This window comes from Capsella rubella, unplaced genomic scaffold (assembly GCF_000375325.1).
Source record: "Capsella rubella cultivar Monte Gargano unplaced genomic scaffold, Caprub1_0 scaffold_1, whole genome shotgun sequence".
Lineage (NCBI taxonomy): Eukaryota > Viridiplantae > Streptophyta > Magnoliopsida > Brassicales > Brassicaceae > Capsella > Capsella rubella.
This window is the reverse complement of record NW_006238923.1, coordinates 5,769,051-5,794,332: the sequence shown is the minus strand read 5'-3', so window position 1 is coordinate 5,794,332 and position 25,282 is coordinate 5,769,051. Positions and strand designations below refer to the sequence as shown.

The 25,282-nt window shown below is 38.4% G+C and overlaps 7 protein-coding genes across 10 annotated transcripts; 2 read left to right on the top strand and 5 right to left on the bottom strand.

Moving 5' to 3' along the window:
- The first annotated feature begins 1,645 nt into the window (after positions 1 to 1,645).
- Positions 1,646 to 4,703, top strand: LOC17898340. Of its 2 annotated transcripts, none has more exons than XM_023777456.1 (11): positions 1,646 to 2,026; positions 2,141 to 2,192; positions 2,336 to 2,425; positions 2,516 to 2,632; positions 2,724 to 2,873; positions 2,951 to 3,438; positions 3,522 to 3,621; positions 3,703 to 3,762; positions 3,854 to 3,946; positions 4,050 to 4,145; positions 4,226 to 4,703. In XM_023777456.1, the coding sequence occupies exons 1-11, from the start codon at positions 1,995 to 1,997 to the stop codon at positions 4,535 to 4,537; spliced, it is 1,590 nt and encodes a 529-aa protein (XP_023633224.1). In that variant the 5' UTR covers positions 1,646 to 1,994; the 3' UTR covers positions 4,538 to 4,703. The 2 variants fall into 2 exon arrangements, with proteins under 2 accessions (XP_023633224.1, XP_006303954.1); XM_006303892.2 differs by having other exon boundaries at positions 4,026 to 4,145.
- Positions 4,677 to 6,125, bottom strand: LOC17900519 (50S ribosomal protein L20). Its single transcript, XM_006305715.2, has 2 exons — positions 5,855 to 6,125; positions 4,677 to 4,998 (listed from the first exon to the last, which is right to left on the bottom strand). The coding sequence occupies exons 1-2, from the start codon at positions 6,038 to 6,040 to the stop codon at positions 4,804 to 4,806; spliced, it is 381 nt and encodes a 126-aa protein (XP_006305777.1). The 5' UTR covers positions 6,041 to 6,125; the 3' UTR covers positions 4,677 to 4,803.
- A 257-nt stretch (positions 6,126 to 6,382) lies between these two features.
- On the top strand, positions 6,383 to 7,275 carry LOC17897244. The gene is made up of 2 exons (XM_006306485.2): positions 6,383 to 6,914; positions 7,000 to 7,275. The coding sequence occupies exons 1-2, from the start codon at positions 6,438 to 6,440 to the stop codon at positions 7,156 to 7,158; spliced, it is 636 nt and encodes a 211-aa protein (XP_006306547.1). The 5' UTR covers positions 6,383 to 6,437; the 3' UTR covers positions 7,159 to 7,275.
- A 107-nt stretch (positions 7,276 to 7,382) lies between these two features.
- On the bottom strand, positions 7,383 to 11,014 carry LOC17900643. The gene is made up of 14 exons (XM_023777455.1): positions 10,790 to 11,014; positions 10,099 to 10,685; positions 9,745 to 9,957; positions 9,447 to 9,651; positions 9,277 to 9,352; positions 8,910 to 9,045; positions 8,719 to 8,823; positions 8,505 to 8,585; positions 8,313 to 8,402; positions 8,113 to 8,178; positions 7,990 to 8,046; positions 7,823 to 7,900; positions 7,673 to 7,720; positions 7,383 to 7,591 (listed from the first exon to the last, which is right to left on the bottom strand). The coding sequence occupies exons 2-14, from the start codon at positions 10,663 to 10,665 to the stop codon at positions 7,520 to 7,522; spliced, it is 1,794 nt and encodes a 597-aa protein (XP_023633223.1). The 5' UTR covers positions 10,666 to 10,685; positions 10,790 to 11,014; the 3' UTR covers positions 7,383 to 7,519.
- Positions 11,015 to 11,189: 175 nt separating this feature from the next.
- Positions 11,190 to 19,992, bottom strand: LOC17897292 (histone acetyltransferase HAC12). Of its 2 annotated transcripts, none has more exons than XM_006306520.2 (18): positions 19,574 to 19,992; positions 18,985 to 19,373; positions 18,578 to 18,692; positions 18,136 to 18,397; positions 17,664 to 18,050; positions 17,407 to 17,534; positions 15,724 to 17,301; positions 15,261 to 15,557; positions 14,887 to 15,165; positions 14,593 to 14,721; positions 14,280 to 14,480; positions 14,056 to 14,198; positions 13,657 to 13,969; positions 13,408 to 13,547; positions 13,141 to 13,219; positions 12,635 to 13,027; positions 12,233 to 12,450; positions 11,190 to 11,961 (listed from the first exon to the last, which is right to left on the bottom strand). In XM_006306520.2, exons 2-18 carry the CDS (start codon positions 19,209 to 19,211, stop codon positions 11,847 to 11,849), a joined length of 5,004 nt encoding a protein of 1,667 aa, XP_006306582.1. In that variant the 5' UTR covers positions 19,212 to 19,373; positions 19,574 to 19,992; the 3' UTR covers positions 11,190 to 11,846. The 2 variants fall into 2 exon arrangements, with proteins under 2 accessions (XP_006306582.1, XP_023633222.1); XM_023777454.1 differs by having other exon boundaries at positions 18,253 to 18,397; positions 19,574 to 19,991.
- A 300-nt stretch (positions 19,993 to 20,292) lies between these two features.
- On the bottom strand, positions 20,293 to 21,927 carry LOC17896878 (histone acetyltransferase HAC12). Of its 2 annotated transcripts, none has more exons than XM_006303369.2 (5): positions 21,745 to 21,927; positions 21,442 to 21,514; positions 20,966 to 21,086; positions 20,661 to 20,801; positions 20,293 to 20,555 (listed from the first exon to the last, which is right to left on the bottom strand). In XM_006303369.2, the coding sequence occupies exons 1-5, from the start codon at positions 21,755 to 21,757 to the stop codon at positions 20,514 to 20,516; spliced, it is 390 nt and encodes a 129-aa protein (XP_006303431.1). In that variant the 5' UTR covers positions 21,758 to 21,927; the 3' UTR covers positions 20,293 to 20,513. The 2 variants fall into 2 exon arrangements, with proteins under 2 accessions (XP_006303431.1, XP_006303430.1); XM_006303368.2 differs by having other exon boundaries at positions 20,293 to 20,552.
- Positions 21,928 to 22,945: 1,018 nt separating this feature from the next.
- On the bottom strand, positions 22,946 to 25,213 carry LOC17900927 (NADH dehydrogenase [ubiquinone] iron-sulfur protein 8-B, mitochondrial). The gene is made up of 9 exons (XM_006305519.2): positions 25,104 to 25,213; positions 24,907 to 25,007; positions 24,311 to 24,389; positions 24,160 to 24,213; positions 23,960 to 24,051; positions 23,765 to 23,878; positions 23,597 to 23,664; positions 23,376 to 23,487; positions 22,946 to 23,283 (listed from the first exon to the last, which is right to left on the bottom strand). The coding sequence occupies exons 2-9, from the start codon at positions 24,958 to 24,960 to the stop codon at positions 23,188 to 23,190; spliced, it is 669 nt and encodes a 222-aa protein (XP_006305581.1). The 5' UTR covers positions 24,961 to 25,007; positions 25,104 to 25,213; the 3' UTR covers positions 22,946 to 23,187.
- Positions 25,214 to 25,282: the final 69 nt, after the last annotated feature.

The following is a 25,282-nucleotide window of genomic DNA, read 5'->3' as shown; positions in this document are numbered from 1 at the left end:
ATACCTTTTTTAATTATTTTTTTTGCATAGAGAAGTTAAGCTAGATGATATTTCTCGATCTTCTATTGGTTAGATCATAAACACCATTTCTTTATTTTTGTTAAATGAGTTAACGTTTTATAGTTATATATGTTTCGACAAATAGCTCAGAAAGAAAAAACTGGAAAAGAACCTAATAAAAAGGACCACTGAGATCAGTCTTTTTATTAATCTTTATTCATGATGCTTTTACTCTTTTCATTTGTTGTTTTTCATAAATATATATTTGTACCATGCATGTATTCAATTTCTGATCATTTCCCAATCATAAAATTATAATTGGTGGTAACTGAATATAATTAATTTTCCTGGATAAATTATGAATTAATGAAGTTATTTTAATTTCAGTTCATTATGCAGAATATTTCTAAAGCTAAGCCAATTTAGGATGCCACAAGAAGCAAACCCACGCGTAACTTAAGCGCGTTGAGCGCGTGAGACAAAAACCCCTGGACTAAAACCCACGAAAATGGGTTATTTTCGCATAAAATAGAAATTTCAAGACCGAGAGCGCGTGATTGAGGTTTTGCATTATTATTATTTATTTATTTCCTTTGGTCTGCCTTGAGCATTTATTTATTTTTCGCATTTCGATCAAAAAGGAACATACTTTTACACAGAGCATTTATTTTGTATACACTGACATTAAGATAATGTGTTCTTTCTTCTCTTTTTTTTTTTGGTTTCTAATTTAAACTGTATTTTTTTTGTCTAAATATATTTCTAAGCAGTATATAGGCAAATTCAAGCAGTTTTGGCTTCTAAAACTTTTCTGATTTGTTTGACTAAAAAAAAAAAAAACGTTTTCGATTTGCTTTTTTCAGAAACACGCTTCTACCATGCTTCCAAACCTTTTTTAAACTTTTGATTCTGTTTTTGAATTCGAAGCAGTAATGGAACTACGGGCAGAGCTTCAATACTTTCTAGGTCCTTCCTTTTTGAATGTTTTCTATTTATAAATATGCATCATATTCATTTTTTTGTTTGTTTGATAGGATGATAAAATATGACAATTGAGATATTAATCATAAATTTGAATTTATGTATGTACTTTGTATAGAAGTGAATTTATTTATAATATTTTTAATTCATTGTTATTATTTTTTATAAATATAGAATTCAATTCTAAACTATAAAAATTTATATAATCTCAAAGACTATTCTTATTTTGTAAAATTGTCCCAATCCATAATTTCAAAAAACTTTAAAAGTTAAAATACCACCATAAATTAATAATTATTAATTTACATTATAAAATAATAAATATTAATATCACTATAAATTAATAAAATTTCGTGGTTTTACTGTACTACATGTACGAGTGGGAAGGTGCTTTAATGTAAAGATTCCTCAACTTTGCTACCATCCTTTTTTATATTTTATTTAAAAAACTTTAATTGGTAACACAACATTTATTGTTTCTCATTTATGTTATTTGGCTTTTAAGCCTTCAAGATGGATCAATCATATATATATCTTCTTCTTTCTTTTGTTAAAAACAAAAGCAAACTCCTTTTATATTCCAACTTCCATAACGTGAATACAAACAATCATACACACATCATTATCAAATTTTTTATATATAAAAAGCCTAATAATAGTGAAACTTTTAATTTTACTTGAATCGGTTTTAAAAAGTTTCTTGGAAGATAAAGGTACTTCAAGCTTTAAAACTTACTCTGTTTTTTTGGGTAGAACAACTCGTGCAATGGGGGCTGTGTTGAAAGTGACAAATAGCTAATATTTTCTCATGCATTTATTGAGTCTTTCTTTGGACCCGATCCCATTCAACTCATCTTCACAGATGTCCCAACACCTCTCTCTCTCTCTCTCTCTTTCTCTTTCTTCTTTCCTGATCACAAGGTTCTTTCTCTGAATCTCATTTTGTTAAGCGTCTGGAGAGATCCAGTCGAAGTTCTGAAGCCAACCAAAAGTTAAATCTCATCGATCATACAATGTCTGCAGACTCTCTGCTCGCATCTAAACAGTAAGTTTCATTCCTTTTTCCAGTTTCTTTTCTTGTCTGAATATTGTGATTCTTCTTCCTCCACTCTCTGTTTCTTCCTATTCCTAATTCTTCATTGATGTGTGTCTTATGCAGACGAAGTTCTTTGTCCAGATTCTCTCAGACCAAAGCCGTTAGTCCCTCACAGGTTCAGTTTCCTTATATCCAATGGAAGAGTTTCCATTTACTTGCTCCTCAAGCTGTCAACCCACTTAGCCTTTCTACTCATTTCCTCTTTTATTTCTTCACAAACATTATTTCTTACGACTCCTACTTCCTCTGAAAATATAGCCGAAGAATGTTGTTACTAAAGTGATCAACGGTCTTGATTCCCCCAAGAACAGCAAGTTTCACCATTACAGATTCGAACTCGAGCACGATGTGAGTTTCCACTCACCTCTCTTTTAATCACATATCGAGAAATCTGTTAAAAAATTGTTAGAGCTCAGACTCTCTTACGGTCTGAAACAGGTGCAACGATTAAGAGATCAATTGCAGAAGGAAACTGCACTACGCGTTCTATTGCTGAAGGCTTCTGATCAAAGCCATAAAATTGAGCTGTCTCACGCATCTTCTCTTCCACGTAGCGTATGTTCCTCCAACTTGTCTTAAGTTTTAAGCCTCCAACGTCTCAGGGATAAAAATTTGAACCTTGTGAAATGTTCCTAATAACCCACAGGTTCAAGAACTTCTCTCCAATATAGGAGCTATGGAAGCTACAGTCTTTAAGCTCGAACAAGAGATCATGTCTCTGCATTTCTTGCTGATTCAAGAGCGAAATGAGAGAAAACTCGCCGAGTACAATCTCACGCATTCTCTATCTTCACCTGTATGTTAATTAAATTCTTCTGTCTGTTTAATATCTGTCTCCTGTGACTGGCTCTGATTATAAAAATTGTTGCCCAGAACGCTACAGATTTGGTTAGACTTTCCGAAAAGAACGAAACTTCGCGCCGTAAAGATCACAGAGCACAACCTAGAAGCAAACTGGCAAAGTCCTTGCAGAATTTTGATAATGCTAATGAACTATCCAAGGAGATGATCAGATGCATGAGAAACATATTTGTGTCACTAGGAGAGACATCTGCAGGTTCCAAATCTTCGCAAGACACAACCAGTTTTTCTTCTCGTGAGAATCCTCCATCATCGTCATCAACATCATGGTGGTCTCCTTCAGAACACTCACGGATCTCAATGTGGGCACAGAGTCCACGGATAGATATTCAGAAGAACTCAGATGTTTTAGCAGAGAGCAATGTATTTGATCCTTTTAGAGTCCAAGGAAAGCTGAGCTGGGCTGACATAGGGAGTTACAGATCTGCCACTGAAGTGGCTTCAATGTCTGTTGAGGAGAAGAGGCTCGGATATGCTTCAGATGAGTTATGGAGATTCAGGTATCAACACAGTTTAAGCAACTTCTGAGATTCAGTAATGGTTCTTGGAATTTGACAAACTCTTTGTGGTATTTTCTTTACAGGAACCTCGTTGAAAGACTTGCCAGAGTAAACCCAACAGAACTAAGCCACAACGAGAAGCTAGCCTTCTGGATCAACATATACAATGCCTTGATCATGCATGTAATAGTGTCTTTTGAATTTTCCATAATCATCGATTTGCAGATACAACAAAACTTACAATTTCGTTGTTGTCTGATTTAGGCATACTTAGCTTACGGTGTACCAAAAACGGACTTAAAGCTCTTCTCCTTGATGCAAAAGGTTTGATCTCCACACACAAAACAACTTTAAGACTTCTTGGTTTGGTTCAGACAGAGGTTAACGTAAGTCTCTGATTTGGAGGTTTTATCAGGCCGCTTATACAGTTGGTGGGCATTCATACAACGCTGCAACGATCGAATACATGACTTTAAAGATGAACCCTCCTCTGCATCGACCTCAAATCGTACTACACTCAAACTTCTGTATTTCTGCAACATCTTTACTTTCTATTCTATATTTCTTACCTATACTGGGATATTTAGGCTCTGCTTCTCTCCATTCTCAAGCTGAAAGTATCAGAAGAACAGAGACAAGCGGGGATAAGCAAACCTGAACCTCTGGTGTCTTTCGCTCTCAGCTGTGGAATGCACTCATCTCCTGCAGTAATATTTCCACACCTATCTGCTATTCACATCAGATTTTTTGAACCAGATAGCGAAGTTCTCACAGAAATCACTTGCAGGTGAGAATATACTCAGCCGAGAACGTAGGCGAAGAACTCGAAGAAGCTCAGAAAGATTATATACAGGCGTCAGTGGGAGTGAGCCCCAGGGGGAAGTTGATTGTGCCTCAAATGCTCCACTGCTTTGCCAAGAAATTTGTTGATGACTGCAAGGTTTCTCTGTGGATTTCACGTCATTTGCCACCTCGCCAAGCCGCATTTGTTGAGCAGTGCATTCACCGGCGACAGCGGTGGGGTTTCCTGGGTTCATCTAGTAGCAAATGCGGCGTAGTTCCTTTTGACTCACGGTTCCGATATTTGTTTCTCCCATGACAGGGCATTGATGCACAATGACGTGATTATAGCAAATACTGTTCGGATCCTAGGGTTTAGGTCTATAACTATTTAGGTGATTCAATCTTCTTTTCTCAAAATAATAAAAAATCAATGTATTTAGATCTGCTAAATGAAATAAGAAGCGGAAATACATTCTCTCAAATTGCAAAAATATAGTAGTATCCCCGGGGTACATGTTATTCTGACAAATTACTAAAATATTATGTGTCCATAAGGAAGAGATGAAACTAACTTGGTCCTAACTAGGCATTGATGGAGGAAATGTCTACTTTCCGAGATGCTTGGACCACATTCTTGTTTCCAGGGAATGACTTGCGGGAGACGTCCACGAGTGCTTTGAAGCTGTAAGGTTCATGCATAGATAGCTCAGACAGGACTTTCCGGTTCAGCTGGATGTTCTCCTTCATCAGTCCATGGATGAAGTTACCGTAGTTCACCTGTTTCAAGTTTTAGATGTTAAAATTCCAATCAAACATATCATTTACATGTTTTTCACAAGAAACAGAGTAGAAATCCACATATAATAGCACAGATTTGAAGGAGACATACAAACATGCAACAATGGAACCAAAACTATAAGTAAAAAGAAGTAATCAAAGTGACGACAAAACAAATGTGTTACTAATCTGAAAACATCTAACCGAGTTAGATAAATATGTTTCTCTGCTCATATTAGGAATTAGTTACGGTTTCACTTAGTTGGAAACCATTGACAGAAAAAGTATTGGTCATATTACCAACACGAAAAGATCCTTTAAGCATAGTTGAACTACAGGGTAGACATTCACATCCTAATTCTACATTCGGATAGTATCTCATACATTTAAAAACTCCAAATTTGATCTTCATATGGATAATATCTCAGAAGTTGGAAAACACAAAAATTGATCAAAGAAAAGATATAAGCAATCTGAAATGCCCATCTTCTAATAACTCCCAGCAAGTTCTATCTCTGGCCCTATGTGGATGCAAAAACAATCATACTACAACTTGTGAGCAAGAAGAAGAAGCCAGTAAAGCAATTAGGTAGAACAAAAGCAATTATGTCAACAACGACAGACTCGGACGAAATTAAGCACACCAATTTAACATAACAAAACCCTAAATCCCAAGGATTCGATCATGGACCTAAAAAATAAACTCATTTTTAAATTGCAAAATGAATATCTCAAAAATTTCATTTCTAAAGTAACAATAGTTGATCGAATCAAGGCATTTTAGCAGTTGACGGGAAGCAATCAGGCCAAACCCAATTAAAAAAAAAAATTGGTGGGATGCAAAAGGAAAACGTACTCCGTGCTGACGAGAGCCGGCGTTGATGCGCTCGATCCAGAGACCCCTCATCTCACGTTTCTTGTTACGCCTATCTCTGTAAGAGTACTGCAGAGCTTTCTCAACTCTCTCCCTCGCAATTCTTATGCAGTTCTTTGCTCTTCCCCTGAAACCTTTCGCTAGCTTGAAGATCTCCTTCTTGTTCATCTTTCTCCTCCCTTCTCTCACTACTGTAACTCCACTTCCTTCTTCCTCTTAACGCCGCCTCTGTTGTGTGTTTCCCATTAAGTGTTCATTTCCGGGTCGATCGAGTCGGGTCAGGTCTGAGCTAAATCCGGTACAATTAAAAACCCATTCTCTGTCTGATGGGCCGTTTTTCATTTAATATCACAAACTAAACAGAGCCCATTATCCATCCATTAACGCACATCAGCAGACACGTGTTGCCCCGTCATGAAGAGACATTAACACGTGTCATATGTTCTGCTTCAATTTTGCCGGGAAACAAACAAAAACAAAACCAGAATTTAAGTGGCTTTGCTCTGTTCCGTCACACTCATAAAACCCCAAAAGAGAGAGAGACTTTTTAACCGTCAAGAACAAGATGGAAAATCATCATCACCGACTCTCCTCCACGAAATCCGACGGCGTAGAAGCGTCGGACGGTGTGGGGCAGGGGAAGCTATACTCTCCTGACCACGCGATCAAAATCGCTACAAAACGCTACGAAAACGTGGAACAGGGGAAGCTATACTCTCCTGACCACGCGATCAAAATCTCAGAGAAGCCTAACCCCGAAAACACTGTGGAATCATCTGATTCAGAAGAAGGGGAGAAGCAGAGCAAGACGATGGTGTTGTTGGGGATGAAGAATCTCGCATCTGTTAAGGATAAAGTATTAGAGAAACTAGCCGCTGCTTCGGTTCCCTCGGAGTCGCTAGAAAACACTAAACAGTTTTTAGAAGGTGTGATTAAGGATTTCGCCGGAGCGGCTCAGGGTATGACGAAAGACGCGTTGCACCGGATTAAAACTCATCTCACTGTTATTCTCCCTTCTGTTTCTCCAGACGTCACCGGAAAGGTTTGGTTTTTGAACTTATAAATTAGCCGGATATACAAAGCTGGGTATTTCTGTTTGTCTGAATGATGTTGATGTCTCTGAGCAGATAGTGGACGATGCTGAGAAGGAAGCCATTAAAGGAGAGGAAGAAGATGAGAGAAAATCAAAAGATAGCTCCGGAGACGAAGTCACAGGAAAGTTGCCGTATGTGTCTCCAGCGTCTTCATTTTTCGGCTCTCTCGCCAAACCTTTCTCAAAGCTTTGATGAGTTTTTTGTTTCTTAAGCGTACAAGTTAATCTAAGATGAATAAGAAAAATCCTAAGATTTCTGTATCATTTGAAATTTTATGTTTGCTTATGATGGAAGATGGTGTACGCTTAATATGTTGATTACTCACTTAATACTGAGATTCACACTTTTGTTCTAGGCCTGATATCGTCTTTGTTTTTTTTCTTTTCATATCGTCTTTGTTGCACACAAATTTAGAGTTGAATATAAGAAATCAATGGACAAAAGAGATTCTTGTATGTACAAGTTATGCATGTACGTATGTATATATGTATGTAACGCTTATCGGAGCTTGAGATGAATACAATAGACAAAATGAAATCAATGATTCTTCTTTTCATGTGTTCTTCTCAAGTACAGATAGAGCCGGAGTCAGATAATTGTTGGCCTTGTCTGGCAAATGAGCCACCTGAGAGAGACAGAGAGAAACTCTTATCAGATGATATGATTATGAAGCTATGTGACTCATATTTCAGGTGATTCCTCTTACCAGCTCATAAAGCTCTAATCCTTGCTCAGCAACGTATTCATGGCAAACCTGCAAAAACCAATAGAAGAATGTGAGAGATCCATGTTGTAATATCTTCTTTATATGTCAATGATTGAATCTTTTCAGCTATTTTTATGAACTGCCACTCACATCGAAGCTTTTGTTTCTCGCTGTTGAATCATGTAGTGCCTTGACACATATATCAGCCACATCCGCGCAACTAATACTCTGAAATTGAAAGAGAGAATTAGGCATTTTAATAAGTTAGCTCGGCCAGAGAATGGCTTGAGTTTCTCTGTTTCATGATTGAAACTAACCTGAGAAATTCTGTTTCCTTGATCAAATATCAGAGCTCGTTGGCCGCCTGGTTCTTCCTGTATCAGAAAAGTTGTTATTAAAGCCATCTACATGCAAATTAGTTGGAACTCAAATAACAGTACCTTCAAGGGACCAGGACGAATAATGGTGTATCCAAGGCCTGATCTTCTCAAAGAATCTTCACCAGCCTGAAAATTTCAGTGAGAGAGAGAGAGTCAGAGAGATGTGAAAATATGCAACTTACTGGCACAAATCCCTGAGATTCCGTAGCCTCAATATTCAAGAGTTTTATAATGTGTGTGTTCAGCCAAATTATACTTACCCTCTTAGCTTTGAGGACTTGCTCCCTTCTGTTGGGTTCTACTCCCGAACCAGTACATGATACCAAAATAAAATCGGTTTCTTGACCGGCCTAAGAAAAAAATGTGGGAAGTTGAAATCTATACAATTCCTGTTTTTTCGTTCTCTATATGATATGATCTTCAGCATGTAGAAATTAAGTTGGAGTACTTACAGGCAAAGCTTTTATGTACTCGAATACAAGGCTAAAGCTCCTCAGATCTTGTTGCGCAGCCGCAAGTCCATCAACAGGTCTCTGAAAGAGGAAAAACCCCAAAAGATTGCGATATTCAGACACCACGGAATGAAAGTTTTAGGTTAATGTCTTAATGATTAAACAAATCAAGCACTAGAAACAAATGCTGAAGCATTGAAAAGAGTAAGCAAACCTGTCTTTTAGGCTCAAAACGTATTGTCAATGTGTGAACGAGAAAAGGGTCTAGCGGAGGATCTTCTGGGTTAACAGGACGAAAAGCTGAAAATGGCACTCTTACCTGCCCAAGGAACCAAAGCTTTAGCCAGATAAATAGCGGATAAGGGGTCAGATTAATTAGCAAGACTGATAATGCGCTTTTTATACCCGACAAAATCCTGCTTTGGTACTGATCCTTGCGAAGTACTGTTTGCTTTGAGACATATCTGATGTTGGACCAGCTTCAAGGATTACAACATAAGATCTTCCGTTCCCACCAACCGAAAGAACTAAGCCTTCATACCTATTGATATGTGTAGAAGCATAAGCACAAAAAGACGGGTAAGGCTAATACATATTGGAAGCATAAGCACAAAAAGGAAGCTAAGGCTAGTTGGGTTTTAGACGGTGTTAGAAACTTCATTAATACTACTTGCAAGTTATCCCCATTCTCTAAGTTTCTATGCTAAAATCATTTCAAAGAACATGCTGGGATGAGTAAGGATGATCGATGCATTTTTAAATCACGCAATACCTGTCGAGAGTGGCACCCAGTGGAAGTGAAAGTTTCTTCGACAACTCAACATACCCTCCGCGGGTGAAAACATAACCTGCATTTAAAACCCGATTAAACCACTGTACCCTATACTCACATCAAAAGTAAAAACTTTGTATTGGCATATTCTCAGAAGCGATAGTGTGTACCTGAAAATTCAGCTCTCTCAGTTTCTGTGAACTCGAACTTAGCATCCATTCCACCATCATATTTACTAGCAGTTGTGTCCTGAAAGTAAGTTCCTTGACGAATTTCCCAACCCTCAAGTGACTCAGCCGACTTGAACTTAGAAATTAGAAGCTTGCTTTTGCTGCTTTTACCCGCTCTTAGTTGAGCTAGTCTGTTATTGTAATCCTGCAAATAAACAAAACAATACATAGGAATGAGTACTCAGTGCTCAACAAAACAAAGACCCCGAAACGATCACGTGGAAAACTTAGTTAATACCTGAAAAGCCTTGGTGAGGTTATATACACCCAAATGATCAACCCGGGTAAGGTCTGCAGTAATAGTAGAGCGAGCAGTGGCGCAGTAGATGATCTTGTTGCAGCTTTCAACTGCGGATTTGAGCGTTGACGGTTCACCCACATCTCCAACCACAATATCCACTGACCTTGGCAACATATTCATCACTTCCTCATCTTGTTTCCTCACCAGTGCCTAAACATAATAACCTCAAATCTTTGAAAACTGTAAAGCATTTGCATAAAAATACACCAACCGGTCCAATACTATATATATTATATTAATCTTCAGATTTGTGAGCATTATATAAATGAGCATTTTGAAATGAAATTGAACCTTAACGGTGTAGCCACGGAGCATGAGTTTACGGACGACGATACGGCCGATTCTACTAGTAGCTCCGACGACTAAAACGGTGACGTTTTGAGCGCCAGGAACAGCGAACTCGCACATAGGTCCTTCTCTAATGAGAAGACTGTCAAGAGTCTCCTGCTCATCGGGTCGGGTCGTCCTCGACATCTGACCTAATCCAGAGAATTTACGCCACACCTCATCAAAGATCTGCCGCGATCGCCGTCCTAATCCCACGGGATTCACATCGTCCAATTTCAGTGTCGGCGGAGACGGTGGTGATTGAGCTGAAGGCGGAGCTACGTCGAGTTTCTTCGCCGACGTCTCTTCGCTTTCCTTAGTAGTTGTGGTTCCGGGTCGGGTCTTGGTCTTCTTTTTGTCGGAGGGTGGAGTTGGAGACGGAGAAGAAGATTGAGCTCTAGGGATTACGATTTGGGAGCGATCATGGAATCTGTGGATTCTGGTGTTGATGCTGAAACTTTTGCCAAAATTGGAACTTAGAAACCTCGCATCAGTCGCCGCCATGTTACTGCCAACAATACTACCCACCATTGTCTTTTGAAACTCTGCTTCTGCAACAAAAACAGAGCACACAATTTTGAAAAAAGAAAAAAAAAAAATTGAAAAAAAAAATCGTGTAAATAATTTGGATAATTAATAATTATAAAATGCATACACTTGTTAAATTGATGAATCTTTTGCATGCTAGACTGTCATGGAAAAGACTCTTCTTGGTCGAAAATTGGAAATGGATAACGAAAGTGAGATTTTTCAATTTTTGTTTTGTCGTTTGAGAAAATGTAATTACTAGAGAAAAAAAATAGAAGAATAAGAAATGGTTGGATCGGAAGACTTTGACATATCAGAAAGAAGAAAGAAGAAGAGAGAGAGAGGAGTGAGAAGAGAAGATGACCACAGAATCTGGTTTGTTGTGTATCGGACAGTGATATCACTTATGAGCCAATTAAGTAGCCACGTACACTCTCGCTTTTCCTCTTCTTTTCTTTATTTTATTTCTTCCTTCGAGAAAAAGAATATGTATATATGAATCATGTAAGCGTCAAATAAAACAGAGCTTAATAAACCAAAAACCTAATCCAATTAACGAACGAACTGAAAAATATGTTAATACAGGTTCACCCAAAAATGTAAGAGAAGCAGCCTTAGACACTCTCTCCATCTTTCTCGCCTAGCAAGCTATACGTCCCTACTCATATATTTGTATATATTACATTCCTACCACACCCCTCCCCTCTCTCTTCAAAGGTATAAAAGTATTTTACATAATGTACCACCAGGCTACAAAAAAGAGAACACTAAGAAGAAGAAAAAGGCAGTAAGACACAGAGCGTATGTATATATAATCAAGCCACTGAACTGAATCGAAGAGTCTGCAACCTAACCCAGATCATAAGTTAGCATCGACGAAGGTTCTTCTGCTTCACTGGCAACTTAGCTGAGAAACTCTTCAAGTTACACAAGCGCTTGTTCCCCAATTAATCACCACTCCATGATTTGTGTCTGTTAAATACCAATCCATCTAAATTAAACCGTTATAGGGTTTGCTTCTTTTCTTCTTATGTGTCTTCACTAGCTGGTGTTATTCACTTCTCCTTCGTCTTCTTCCAGTGGAGCTCAGAGACACCACCTGCTTTCATCTTCTTAACCTTCGGAAGAAGATTACATTCCCACTTCTGCTTAGATCCTAAATCAAATTAGTATATACAAATTAATCAACCCGAGGTTCCAGCGACTTCTGCAGCTCTCTGTCTCATCATCTCCATGACCGCAGCTCTGCGCCGTGAATCCGATTGCTGTTGTAACCTTCTCAGATGTTCCTTTAGGTCCCTGAATTGAGAGATATACAATGATCAATACAAATCATATGGACCATTAGTTTTATAAAGATTTACCACATGTTATGCCCGGGTTCTCATATATCCATCCAAAAATATTTGTTGAGGTTGCAATTTTCGGATGTGGTATGATATAACCATGACTCCAGGAAAGAGAAAGATAGATAGACTTTCAATTTTAAGTGTTGAAAGCGAGGGTAAATAGTGAATGATCCCACAAAGAAATCAACTACAAAATGTTAGACAGAAGTTAAAGAGATTACCCGCATCGAGGTACATCACACTTGGATTCCTTGCAGGCCCGAGCGTGGAGTTGCAAAAGATACCACATTTTTTTGCATAGAACACAACCCCCTGAGGCACGTATTTTGCAACGGAGACCATGTCGAAATAGCCCCTTTACTTTGCGGCAATTGGGATATTGGCAATGTGGAGAACGACACTGCGACGCATGCACGAGGAGATCGAGCATTTTCCTGAGCTGCATATTTTAGATAAATAAAAACTTTAGCATTTCAGATACATTTTGGAGCTATATGACTAACTAAGCCCATCCATTTTCTCAAATCAGAAGAAGCCTGCCTTAAGCAGGAAAAGAAGAGGGCAGCTTTTTCAAGAAGATCTACCATTTAAAAGAAAAAGAAAAAAACAGAATATTACAATACCTGCAAGACCCGCAATTGCCTAGCTTCTTTGTTTTGAGCGTTTTGATCAGCTAGTGATGGATGATTTGTTAACTTGTGAGGATGATTAACACAGCCATCTTTACTGTAACAAGCATTGCACACATCATAGTCTGGGCAAACTTCACAGCGCCAGCCTTGACCACTTTCAATATCGAGGTGACATGCGTTACATGTTGTGACAAAGGCAGGAGCAGTTGGATTATGCAGATGATAAAGCACCATCATGGAAGAATGCTTTGCCCGCCTCAGTGTGTCATACTGATAATGGTTCCCTTGACAAAGACTCAGGAATGCTTGCCTTGTATCGAAAAATTCACTTTCAAGTATCTCATCTCTGTCCTTAGTATCCGCAGAAATATCGCCGATCTCAACCTACAGTATCAAAACCACTATCTTGTGAGATACAAAAAAATACAGAAACGCATGAGACTAAATAACGGAACCTCTTCTCAGGACCTGACCCAAAAAAAACCAATGCAACTTACATGATACAGTTTATGTTTATCTTTGTGATTAACAGGATGTCTTTCTCTATCTTCTCGTTTCTGTTCAGCCTCATAACACCTGAAAGGTAGAATAACGTTTTATAGATTTCAGCACTCTATCAGGATTAAGCACACATAGGTTTACCAATTAGTCTCTTCCACGAAGATAATTACCACAGCTTCCAAGTTATACAAACCAAGTCACAGCAACAAAAGCGCCAAAAAGAGAGAAAAAGTTAACAGCAGAAGAGAAAGGACAATTCTTACCCATCACATAACTGGAAGTCTTTGCATTGGCTGCAAACCCAACGATTTCCAGTAACCATCAGTGTGCAGCAATGTGTACAACAATGCTGCAAGTGAACCATGATAAAATCTTCCTTCATTGGATGAATGGTCTCACCAAGCTAAAAACATACAGAAATAATATTAACATGAACACAAAACCAAAAGAAAGAACAGAATTACTTAAACTGATATGCAGAAAAGGAAAAGGGCATGGAAAGAAACGACTACTTTATGCATTAGCAGCAGATCTTTGGACGCATTCCCAGAGAGATCAGACTGGCCAGATGCTTTAAGAGCTCTTTTTGTAATGGGTTTCTTGAGAAATCCTTTCTTATTTCCCTTTCTACCATCATCTTCTTGACTCATTTGGTATATGATATCCTCTGCTGCACCTGGCCAGTAGTCACCATCGAAGTAAGGGAGCCTAGCTGCTGTAACCTTAGCTCTACATTCACCAGTTTGCAAGAAAAAGTGGTCATATAGATTTGTAGTTTCTGCAACAATTCCTTCCTTCGCAGCTTTTCTCAACATTGCTAGGTACCTGTGTCGACCAGGAGCAATTGGAGTATATAAAGGATTCTTCCTAAGAATTTTATGGAGAAAATCACCAAAAGCAATTGGACTGACCATTCCCGTAGTTTATCAGATTTTGGCGTTTTCTGAATTTCTGGATGGCAATATAGAATATAGTCCTCACCCTTCAGTGGTGGACAAGCCCATATGTAGCAGCTCGTGAAACCACGCAATTTGCAGTATTCCAGGTAACCAATCTAAAAAAGCATCAATGATCTTGAATTTTTCCATGTAATTTAGAAGCGCACACATATCTTAGTTGAAAAACCAGGACTTACAAGAATTTCGTGGTAAACAAAAGTGCGCAGAGCCTCTCCATTAGCAGATTTAATATCAGGTCTAAAGTACTTCACAGAATCCAAATACGAGAGATAAACACGGCGTTGATTAGGAAAAGAACATTCAGATCCAAATTCTTGGACATACATCCCAAACAAGCATACTTCTACACCTTCTATCTTCTGGAACAACAGAACCACCTGATACAAAAATGTGTAGTGGGAAAGGTATTATTTCAAAAGAGGAATCCAAAAATTATGGACATGAAGGAAATACAATGATGGTGTGGGTCGATCATTCATAGTTTCATACCTTGGATTTGTACGGAAATTCTGTCGGAAAATTATCCTCCCGAAAAATTTCGAGAAATCGAGATTTGACTTCGAGCTTCTTGTCAACAGATGAAACAACTCTAACCACAAGGGATTCAGCAGTAGGAATCTGTCAGTGCCAGTAAAACAAAAATAAACGATGAGTAACCAACCAGTAAGCTTCAATCTATCGTTTCCAGTGAAGTAGCACTTCAAAAAACCATAGAAGAAGATAAGACTCGAATGCAAAATCACATGAGATTTTAAACCTTCTACATGTCCACCACCAGGTTACCTCATCATAACTCGTTCCTAGAACCCTGGCTCTCTCAGTCCTTTCCTGCTTCAGCCTTTTAGACAAACGCTCCTCTATATGGTCACTCAGAATCGTTCTTGGCAGGTCTTTAGCTCCAAGAACAGCACTCTGAGGTAAAGGCTTTCTCTCATTTTGCTCCACCTCAACTATATAGCAATTTGGGCAGGTGTACTCAGCTTGCCCCCCATCATTTCTCCGCCCATTGAAGAGAGCACATATTTGATGCTGCCAAGCCTCACATTTATCACACTGGACCCACTGCAAAAAAACATGGAACGCAATAGAAAAATTCAGAAAAATCTACAAAATGGGATGCAAAAAACAATAGAACTCTAATGAGTGGATAATCTAACCCATTCTTCAGTCTCTTCATCGTTTTTCTTTTTCTCAAGTTTTGCCTTCTGTATTGAAGTTCCTTCAGCGAGAATAGTGTCTCCTCGGGATTCATTATAACAGGGAATACAAAAATAATGCCGAGTTTCACCACCTCCGACAGTATAGTACATTGCATTTCTCTTGATTCGAGCACCACAAGGAGTACAATAAATAGGTGGTGGCTCAAATGTAAGCTTCTCCACCGCACATAACTGGCAGGAATTCTCACTCATCGTATACTCCATTGCCTGATTCTTTTCTGCTTTGGCTTTACTCTGCAGACACATGGAAATTAATAAAAAAGGTATTCATCTATGATCACATAGCTAGAGATTAATCTTTAACAAATAACCACGGTAAAAGCGATCCAACAAAGAGTAAATATGAATATATATGATAAAACTTGCTTCTCTGTAAATTTTAGTAAATAAAATTGCAAACCTGGCCAACCCACTGACGAAGACCACGGATATGTTCTCTCACTTGTTCGGGAGTGAACAATTCAGTTAAAGAAACACCTTTTATCTTAGGTTTTCCAGATTTTGATGCACGTTCAGGAGTGTCCACGATATCTTCTTTCTTCAGCTCAAGCGTTTTCTCCGTTTTGATGTTTTCTTGCTTTGGCGACTCACCAGATAAACCATGTTTACCTAGTTCACTAACAAGCCTAGGCTTGGGAACATTTTCAACACCTTCTTTTTTCATTTCTTTAATGCTGAATCCTGTTTGAACAGAAATATCAGGAATTTCTGCTTTAACTTCCACGGTCTCTGTCTTCAATGGCTTATGATCCTTTCTTTCTGCATCCTGAGATAAATCTGCCTCTGTAGTAGAAACAATGGGGAGTTTACAAATTTCGGTCTCAGGGACCACAGGTTGAAAAGATTGCTCCACCTTCAATCGCTTAACTGAAGGTTGCAAATTATCTAAAGTATCAGCACAACGAGGGGCACCAGAAACCGCTCCAGCATTAGCGCATAGTGGATCATCTGATGCTACAGATCTATTCACTGAACTCACTGCACTGCTTTCGCATTTTAAACGGGCCAGGGCACGCACATTAGCTTGTTGCTGATAGGTCTTCACAGGCACACAGACTGGGCACCGAGGATCCTTGCAGTTTTTATAGTGGCCAATCAATGCTTTTGTGTGACGACAACGAGGATACGGACACTGTGGTTCAGAACAATTGTCCATGTGACTCCATAGTCTCTGAACGGTTACACAATTTCGATCTTGGCACTTCCCTCCTGGTGGTTTACAACTCCGTGCATGACGTAGAAACAGGAGCCATCTCTGTTGATTTCGGAACTTTGGATCGTGACTTACGTTTCCATATTTATATGTGGTACCAACAGAATTTTGCATATTATGGGATTCTGATATAGTAGAAGTATGATTTTGACCAATAACAGGCCCATCAGTCAAATTATTAGGTTGAGCTTCATCCATTCTGGTAATTCTTTGGTGGAAATCCTGCTGAATGTGCTTTTCACTTGAGATAGCATTAGACATTTGAGTATTTTCCTGAGAATGGGAAGGCCACTGACCTCGTGGGTTGGATTCTGATTTTACTCCAACAGCAAGATTGCTGAAACTGTTGATAGAATCAGTACCTATACTCTGCGGGTGCAGCATTTTCTGAATCTGTTGGCTATTTTGAGGAAGTGATGTGCATATATCACTCTGACTTTTGACTGGAAGAGGCTGAGCGTCTGCATGACAGTCTTCTCCAGAGTTCTGATACTGATTCTGGAGCTGAGAAAGCTGGAATTGTTCAGATGCTTGGGAGTGCATAGCTTGACTCTGGATCTCCATTCCAGGTTCATGTTTCACATTTGTAATCATGTCAGATTCCACCTGAGCTTTTCCCAAGCCATCATTGTTTATTAATCTATGTTGCTGCAGGGTCTGCTGCTTCAATTTCCTTTGATTGAGAAATTGCTGCTGCTGCTGTTGAATCTGATTTGGTTGTTGCTGGAATCGATTAGGCGGTTGCTGAAATTTTTGTTGATTTGACTGCAGATAATAAGGAAAGAAGATTGAAACTCTGAATACTCAGTGTGATAAGTGTTTAACTTTTCTCCAGTGTTGCATGCAAAGTGAAGTTGACTGATTGCTCACCTGAGAAGAACTAACTCTGGACGCAGATTGAAAAGCTGCTGTATTGATATTCTGAGCATTTTTCGGAGTCCCAACTGATGTTATAGCTCCATGGACGGGGTCAGGATTTGTTGTGCTATAACCTTCCCCTGAAAAATGAAACACACTTTCAATATTCTGACGGGTATGTACTACTCATTCACAATCGCCAAACTAAAATGACCATACATGTGAAATAGAATAATCAGGACAGAACAAAAAAAACAGAGGCAAGTTACCCTGCTGCAGCTTTTTGGATGCATTGGTGTATGATGAACCTGAGTCTACACTTTTTTCGTTCATTCCAACACCACCATTTACAGAGCTATTGGCCACACCAGATGGCTTTGGTTGCATATCAGGTCTAAGGCCAGCAGCTATTTGGTTGGACAGCATGTGACTATTTTGACCACCAGTATGCTGCCTTTGTTGCTGCTGTTGAGACTGAGGTGCCATTGTGGGCTCAGCAGAAAATCCACCACTGTTGTTATTAGTACTACTGTTAACGAACCCAGGTGTAGGAATCATCTGGCCAGTACTTCTTTGAGCACCCATGGATGCCATTTTCCCTCCAGAACCAAGAGAAAAGTTTCTTGGTGAATGCTGGTATCCATTAGACATATTACCTGAAAACAAGTTTTAAGGTGTCAGAGAAACATGAGAAGAAAAATCTCCCGGAAAAATTATTTATGATCACATTAATAAAAGAACCTCCATGAATGCCACCAGCAATTGGAGGGTTTCCAGTGTTCACGGCTGTGCTTGTGATGTTGGTGTTGCCAACTATTGTAGCATCAACAGAGGTTGTAACCATCAAATTGGGATTACCTGCAGTGTGTGAGAATCCTGGAGTAGGTATCATCGTTCCAACCGAAGAAGAATTAGCATGTCGCTGATTGTAGTTATTCATATGTCTGCCTTTTATTAGGCTTGTAATCCGAGTTTCAAGGGTTGATCGGTTCGTGTAATCATCCTGTAGTACATGTTGGAAAGTGTCACAAACGAAAAGAAAGAATTAAAGTGAGGATGAGTGAAAGAGCTGGAACTTGAGGTAACAAGTCAAAAAGCATCAGCCAATCTAGTTGGAAATCCCCAGTAAACCAAATCCTAAATGCTAGGTACCAGTCAATTATTTTTCCTCTATTTGGTATACCTTTGAACTAGCCATCTTAAAAAGCCCCTCTTCTAAACGTCTAGCAACATCCATATACTTTGCCTTTGATGCAGCATCAGCTGGAGATGGTTGCCGTTGCTGTAACATGTTAAATCTGGAAAGAATGGAAGGAATATCAAGAAGGATCAGTGTGAAATAGTTCCCTATGCAATAACCATCAAGAAATCTCAAGAAGTAGAACACTAAAATCTCGGTTCTTAAGAAAAGAAGCAGATAAGCCATAATGCAGCCACAGCAGTAAATACGTTTGATCATTCCCAGCCCACATTGAGACAGCATTAACTCAATTTATATAACACAGCGGCAACTAACAGACAAGCAGTGCAAGATGAAGGAAACAAATTCACAACTCATAGACATGCTATAGCTGAAATTGAAAGGCTTACACATGAGTTTGCATGTACTGTCGAAGTTTCATAATATCATGATCCATGGCACCAACGATGTTTCGTGAAGGCCCTACAGCAGTAGCAGCAGCGGGAGCAGTAGAAGCAGCACCAGTAGCAGCAACTGAATTCTGCATTTGAGAGTTGCCATTATTCTGCGGCATTGTCCCTTGGTTTGGAGGAACCTGCCCCGATACTTGTCCCGACATTTGCGCCTGAACATTCATGTTATCTCTTAAATTTCCGTCGCCTTGTCCTAATTCTTCTTGCAACTAGCACTAACAGGCACTGCATAACTCTTCTGTCCCCGAGAATCCAGATGATCGAAAGTTCATCTCCTGCTCTTAATTTGATTCTTCAGATGATCTCCGTGTCGCAGCTCTTATCACCTTACAATAATCACTTTACTCATTATAAAACTCAAGTGACATGATTTTATCTCAATTCAATTGAACACTATGATTCAAAGCCCAATAGCTAAAACCAACAAAATTGTAACAATTACGAAAAGCAGAAAACAAGAGGAGCAATAGCCCGAGTATATTTATATATATATATAAAAAGAAAAACCTAGAAAATTCAATCCAACCTTGAAATTGATTCACGAAGAAGAAAACTTGAGCCGCAAAGAGCAGAACCCAGCAAACAGTATCACCCCCACAAAGGTCACAAACACAAAAACGTTACTAGAGATTACGATGATCGAATCTTCGAAAACCAGTAGAACGTTGCAATAAAAAATCACTCAACAGCAGATATCGCACGTGTGAACTCACACAAGCCAGGCGGAAAAAAATTACCAAGGAGAAAATTTAGGATCAAACAAGCAAAGTGGACACAAATCCCAGGTAGAGCGAAAACCTAGAAGACGAGGATAAAAATGAATTGTCGACAAATTGTTTTGAGTTTTCCGCAGTCGGAGTTTCTTCGAATTGAGGGATTTTTCGGGCGCTCACTCGATTTGGGGATTTTGATTTTTTTTTTCTTTTCCTTTTTAGGGATTTTTCGTTTTGATTTTGTTACTATTAAAAAAAAAAAAAAAAAAAGAGTATAACAAAAGACACATTAAATTACACTTACCTTATGTTTCTTATGTCTGAATACAAATCATCTAAGGAACCTGTCAAAAGTTAAACCAAGGGGGAAAATCGAAAAGCCAACGAGAGATAGATGCGGTTCTGTCCGTCCGATCATATTTTCTAATAATTTAAATCTTCACCCTTGTAGTTTCGCTCTTTCTTAATTTCAGTATTCACAACTTATACTACTAGCTACCTTATATTTTTCTGTTCCGATTTACCAAAAGAGTAGTAACAAAACTATTCAAATTCAAAACCATAACAGGAAACAAATCATAGCTTGTGTTTACCATTGGTAAGTACGATCTTACAAGTATCAAATACAGTAACACTGCAACAGCTACGATTTTATTGTTCAAATATATGATATCAGCTTTCCTTGTAACATAAGCAATGAAGACGTTTCCAAACAAGTCGGAAAAGACCTTTCTGATAAATCTTCAACGCTCCTCAAGGCTCACCGACTTCGGATTCTCTCTTCTCACTGTCCTGCTGGAACATCACAAAGTTTTAGAATGTGTAGTATAAGGAATGTAAGCCTCTTTAGTTAGTCTAAGCTCATGAATCATGATTAAATATACAATGTACAATATGTACCATAGTGGGTGCAGCAGAGACTCCTAGACCTGGAGTAGCTGTTATCACTGTTTCAAGAGACTCCTGGACCTGGAGTAGCCTGCCATTTGCTAATAAGCTTGTCAAGCGAGATTCAAGGGTTGACTGGTTCAAGTACTCCTCCTGTAAGTTGTTACAGTTAGAAAGAAGACATAAAGCAAATTAACAAGCTGGATTCAGTGACAAAGCATCAACCAATCTTGTTTAATTAGTTGGAAACTCCTGATCAGTAAATCAAATCCCAAATGCTAATTACTACTAATCAAGTAAACAAATATCTGATATACCTTTGTCACAGCCATTTTGTAAAGTTGCTCCTCTAAGCGTTTAGCAATATCTAAACACTTGGCCTTTGAGTTTGATGCATCATCAGTCGGAAAGGGATTTTGCTTCTCTAGCTTGATGAAGCTGAAAAGATTGTAAGATCAGTTAGAAACGATTCCCGGCCCCCATGAGGTTAGCCATCAAGGAACTCTCCAAGGGTTAAGGTAAACATGTACGCAGAGGCAAATTATTAGTCAACGATAACAAGTGACATGACTTGAATTTAAATAAGTAAACATTTCAGCAGCAGAAACACTTCAAGATGTTATTGGTGTCGTAAGAAACAAATCAGATATATGCAGGAATACAAAACCAGAAAAAAAAAGGCCTACTTTTTCCAGCCATGTTAAATCAGTCCATAATACAAGCTTACAGCAGTAGTAACTAACCGAACAAATTAAAAAGAGTGAAAGAGGAACGAGTGAAAATGAAGGCTTACATAAGGTCCCGCATGCTACGGCGAATTGGCAAAACACCATTGTCCATGAGAGAAATTGTGTTATGTGAAAGCCCTATAGCCACACGCCAACGCCAAACATCATCAGTAGCAACTATATAAGCATATTGAGAAGAAAGAAAAAAAAAGAATATTGAGATATATATATCCCCAGATAAAACCTAGACTTCCATATATCTAACCTTCAAATTGATACTCAAATGAAAGAAACAATCTTCCACCACAAAGATCATATCCCAGAAAGAAAGATTCTACCTAACGAGATCACAAAGACGAAGACGTTACCTTTGATTACCATGATTGATTCTTCCAACCACAGAAGAAAGGTGCAGTAAAGTTGGATTAGAAATCAAATCCTAAATCCCTGTGGTTTAATAACCTCGCAACTCGGAATGGCAATCCGATTTGGGTGTGATTACGATTTGAGTGTGGGAGCGATACGAACGATGCTATTAGTTAGAGATTATTTATGGAGATGTGTTTCGGGTGCCATGTGGCTAAGTTATATTGTATTGTAAATGACAATGCAATTTGAATAGTTTATGAAAATTACCAAATTAACCTTTTATTACAATATACTTTTTGAAATTTCCGTTTTCTTTTACGTTACTTTAATTTATAATATATAACTAATAATTTTCCATTTTATTCCATAATATCCGCCAAAAATACAATTTCAGGTTTTTCACAAAAATACGATTTTCTGTTTTCCTGCCAGAAACGCGATTCCCGTTTTATCTCCAAAAAACATGATTTTTTACCATTAATGTGATTTTCCGTTTTCTCGCCAATAACGTAATCCGCCAAAAACTTGATTTACCGTTTTTCCACAAAAATGTGATTTCTATTATTTTGTTGAATTTTAATCATATTATTTTGTTGATTTTTTCTTTTAAATTATTAAATATTAAAATATGGTTAATTATGTATAGTAAAAATAATTGAAGGTATATTGGTAAATATACACATACATAAAACTTGACGCACATAAACGTAGCGTTTAAATTCTGTTTGTTTGTGTGGTGCGATTAGAATAAACCTAAAATGTAAAGAATTAATCACTTGCCAAAACCATTTGTATCATACCTCACTCAAATAATTTTATCAGGTAACATGCGATTAGAGTCATCACACCGCACCCGAATCGGAATGTCATTCGGGACCAGAGAATAAAACTAAAATGAAATGAGCAATCTCTCTCGTAAAGAGATGATGATGATGAAACCGACAAGTAATTGAAAGAAGAGGAGAAATGCTAATTTTAGACGAAATTCCTAATCGGGTAAGTTCCTGAGCTGGACCTTCGAATTAGGGGGTTTCGTGTCATTTAGAGAGTCTCGGATTCGGAGTTATCAATTATGCATGTTCGTGCCAGTCTCATAATTTACGACTTTACCTTGGCAGTTAGATATTTACATTTTTGACCAACTCATCGTTTCTCTTTATATACTAGCATTTCTTTGTTTGCCGACCGACACACACTGTGTAACAAACAATACCACTGAATCATTCAGTACTTCATTTCCCAAGTTCTTGGTATTGTATAAACCATAATGTACGGTCCAGCTCAAACCGGAAACTAAACCAAATTCGGTTTTACCATCGGTAATGAACTTACAAGCAATACAGATAACAGTGCAAAATCTGAAGCATTATTTATTTGTGTAAACAGAAGCAACCGAAAAAGTTTTTCTGAAGAACTAGGCAAATGCCATTCGGATTATATCTTCAGCGGTAGAGGCTCTCCGACCTCAGATTCTCTGCAATCTCTGTCTCCCACCTATCTCCATTCTCAAGAAGTTTCTCTTTGTCATACAGAAGTTCCTGCACACCAAAATTAATCAGAATGCCATTTATGGAATCATCATTATTTATTTTGGGATCTCTTTATGTCTCTATCAAGTGTTTATGCAGACCTCATGTGTCTCAGTTGCAAACTCAAAGTTTGGTCCTTCAACAATTGCATCAACAGGGCAAGCTTCTTGGCAGAAACCACAGTATATGCACTTTGTCATGTCGATATCATACCTGTACAGTTCCAAATCATCATTACACAATGGCATGTATAGAACCAGAGAGACAAGACAGCCGCAAATAGAAAAGCATATGATTAATAAATGGGAACTTAAGGGGTGACCTAGTGGTTCTGCGGCTCCCATCTTCCCGCTCCTCTGCCTCTATTGTGATTGCTTGAGCTGGACATACCTGATGAAATAAAGACCAGTACCCATCAAAAATCAGAATTTAGGTAATCTTGTGTGAAGCTATAGTACGAATTCTTAAGTATAGGCATTTTAAAACTCACAGCTTCACATAGTTTGCAGGCAATGCAGCGTTCTTCCCCAGTTGGATACCTGCGAAGAGCGTGCTCACCGCGGAAGCGAGGGCTCAATGGACCCTTCTCAAAAGGGTAATTGATCTGCACACAAGATAAAAGTTCAGAATTGAAAATATGTTTCTTTGAACCTAATTACTAAAGTCTGGTAAGAGTGCAACTCACTGTAACTTTTGGATCAAAGAAGTACTTGAGGGTCAGCGACAAACCCCTGACCATTTCAGTGAGAAATAAGGTGTTTATGCTCCGTTCAAAGACTGAAAGTAAGAAATATCAGGAATCGCTTACACTAGTAGATGGAAGTAACTATAACGGAAAGCTAAGAGAGTAAAAAGGTAGAAAAGTGTCTGGATCAAATAGCTTACCAGTACTCCAGTCCTTGGAGATCTCTTTAGCAAGCTGCTCAGCTTCTTGATCATCTACATGTTACAAGAGGCAAAGCGTTAGTAACCTAAATGCCTGAAAAGTCATAGCCTAATTAACCAAGAAAACCCAAACAGCAGCAAGAAAGTATACCTTTGTTGCTTCCATAAGATATAGCACGAGACTGTAGCCTACAGAGATGAGATCCCTGTAAAGCTTGCCCTGAAATAGCCTATCAACGAAGACAATGCAGATGTTAGATATTAGAATCCGAGAAGAATTCCATAACATACCCACCAAGTGAGGCTAAATAAAGTAAAAGCCAACTACCACGGCGCTTTAAAGTACTTGTATACGCAGCGACTGGGTGAGATAAGAACATTTTGGCTACACATTCTACATTAAAGGAAGAGTAAAGATCTATAGGAATAATTAAGCCTCCACGAGAGTGAATTATTATAATTTCCCCTCTCAGCTACATGTAGAATCAACTCTAACAACAAACTAAATCCCTAAATCTTAAAATTCGTATTTCACATTGAGGACGACAAAAAGTAGGTCAAAATTTAACAGATTCACGCCAGTTCCTACTGATGTCCATTTCCAGATTCTACAAACGCTAAGAAAAAAAAAGAAATAGATGCAGAATGGAACAAATATCAACTACGAAGCAGAAATGCCGCATTTCTAGGAAAACAATCGCCATAAATTGAAAAAAAAAAAAAAAAAAGAGCTAACGAGATTCATACGAGATGTCGAGCTCGGAGAGCATTGAACGACCTACGAGCCAGTAACGAAGCCATCGATACAACTCCAAATATCAAATTTGGGTCTTTCTTCTTCGCAGTGCCTGGTGAGAGAGAATAAATTCGATTAACTGAAACGCCTAATCAGAGAAGATACGAATTTAACAAGAGATAAACCAACAAAAAAAAACATCAGAAACCTCTAAATACGATACTCAAAGATGTAAATCTTCTGCAGGAACCCAGAAAACGTTCGATCTCACATGAACATTGACACGATGCCTCTTTTGCTATATAAAAAGTGATTCACGGTCATTGGAATAAGACGGGCAACGCAATTCGAGTCAGCTAATAACCGGGATATCAACCTTAAATCAAA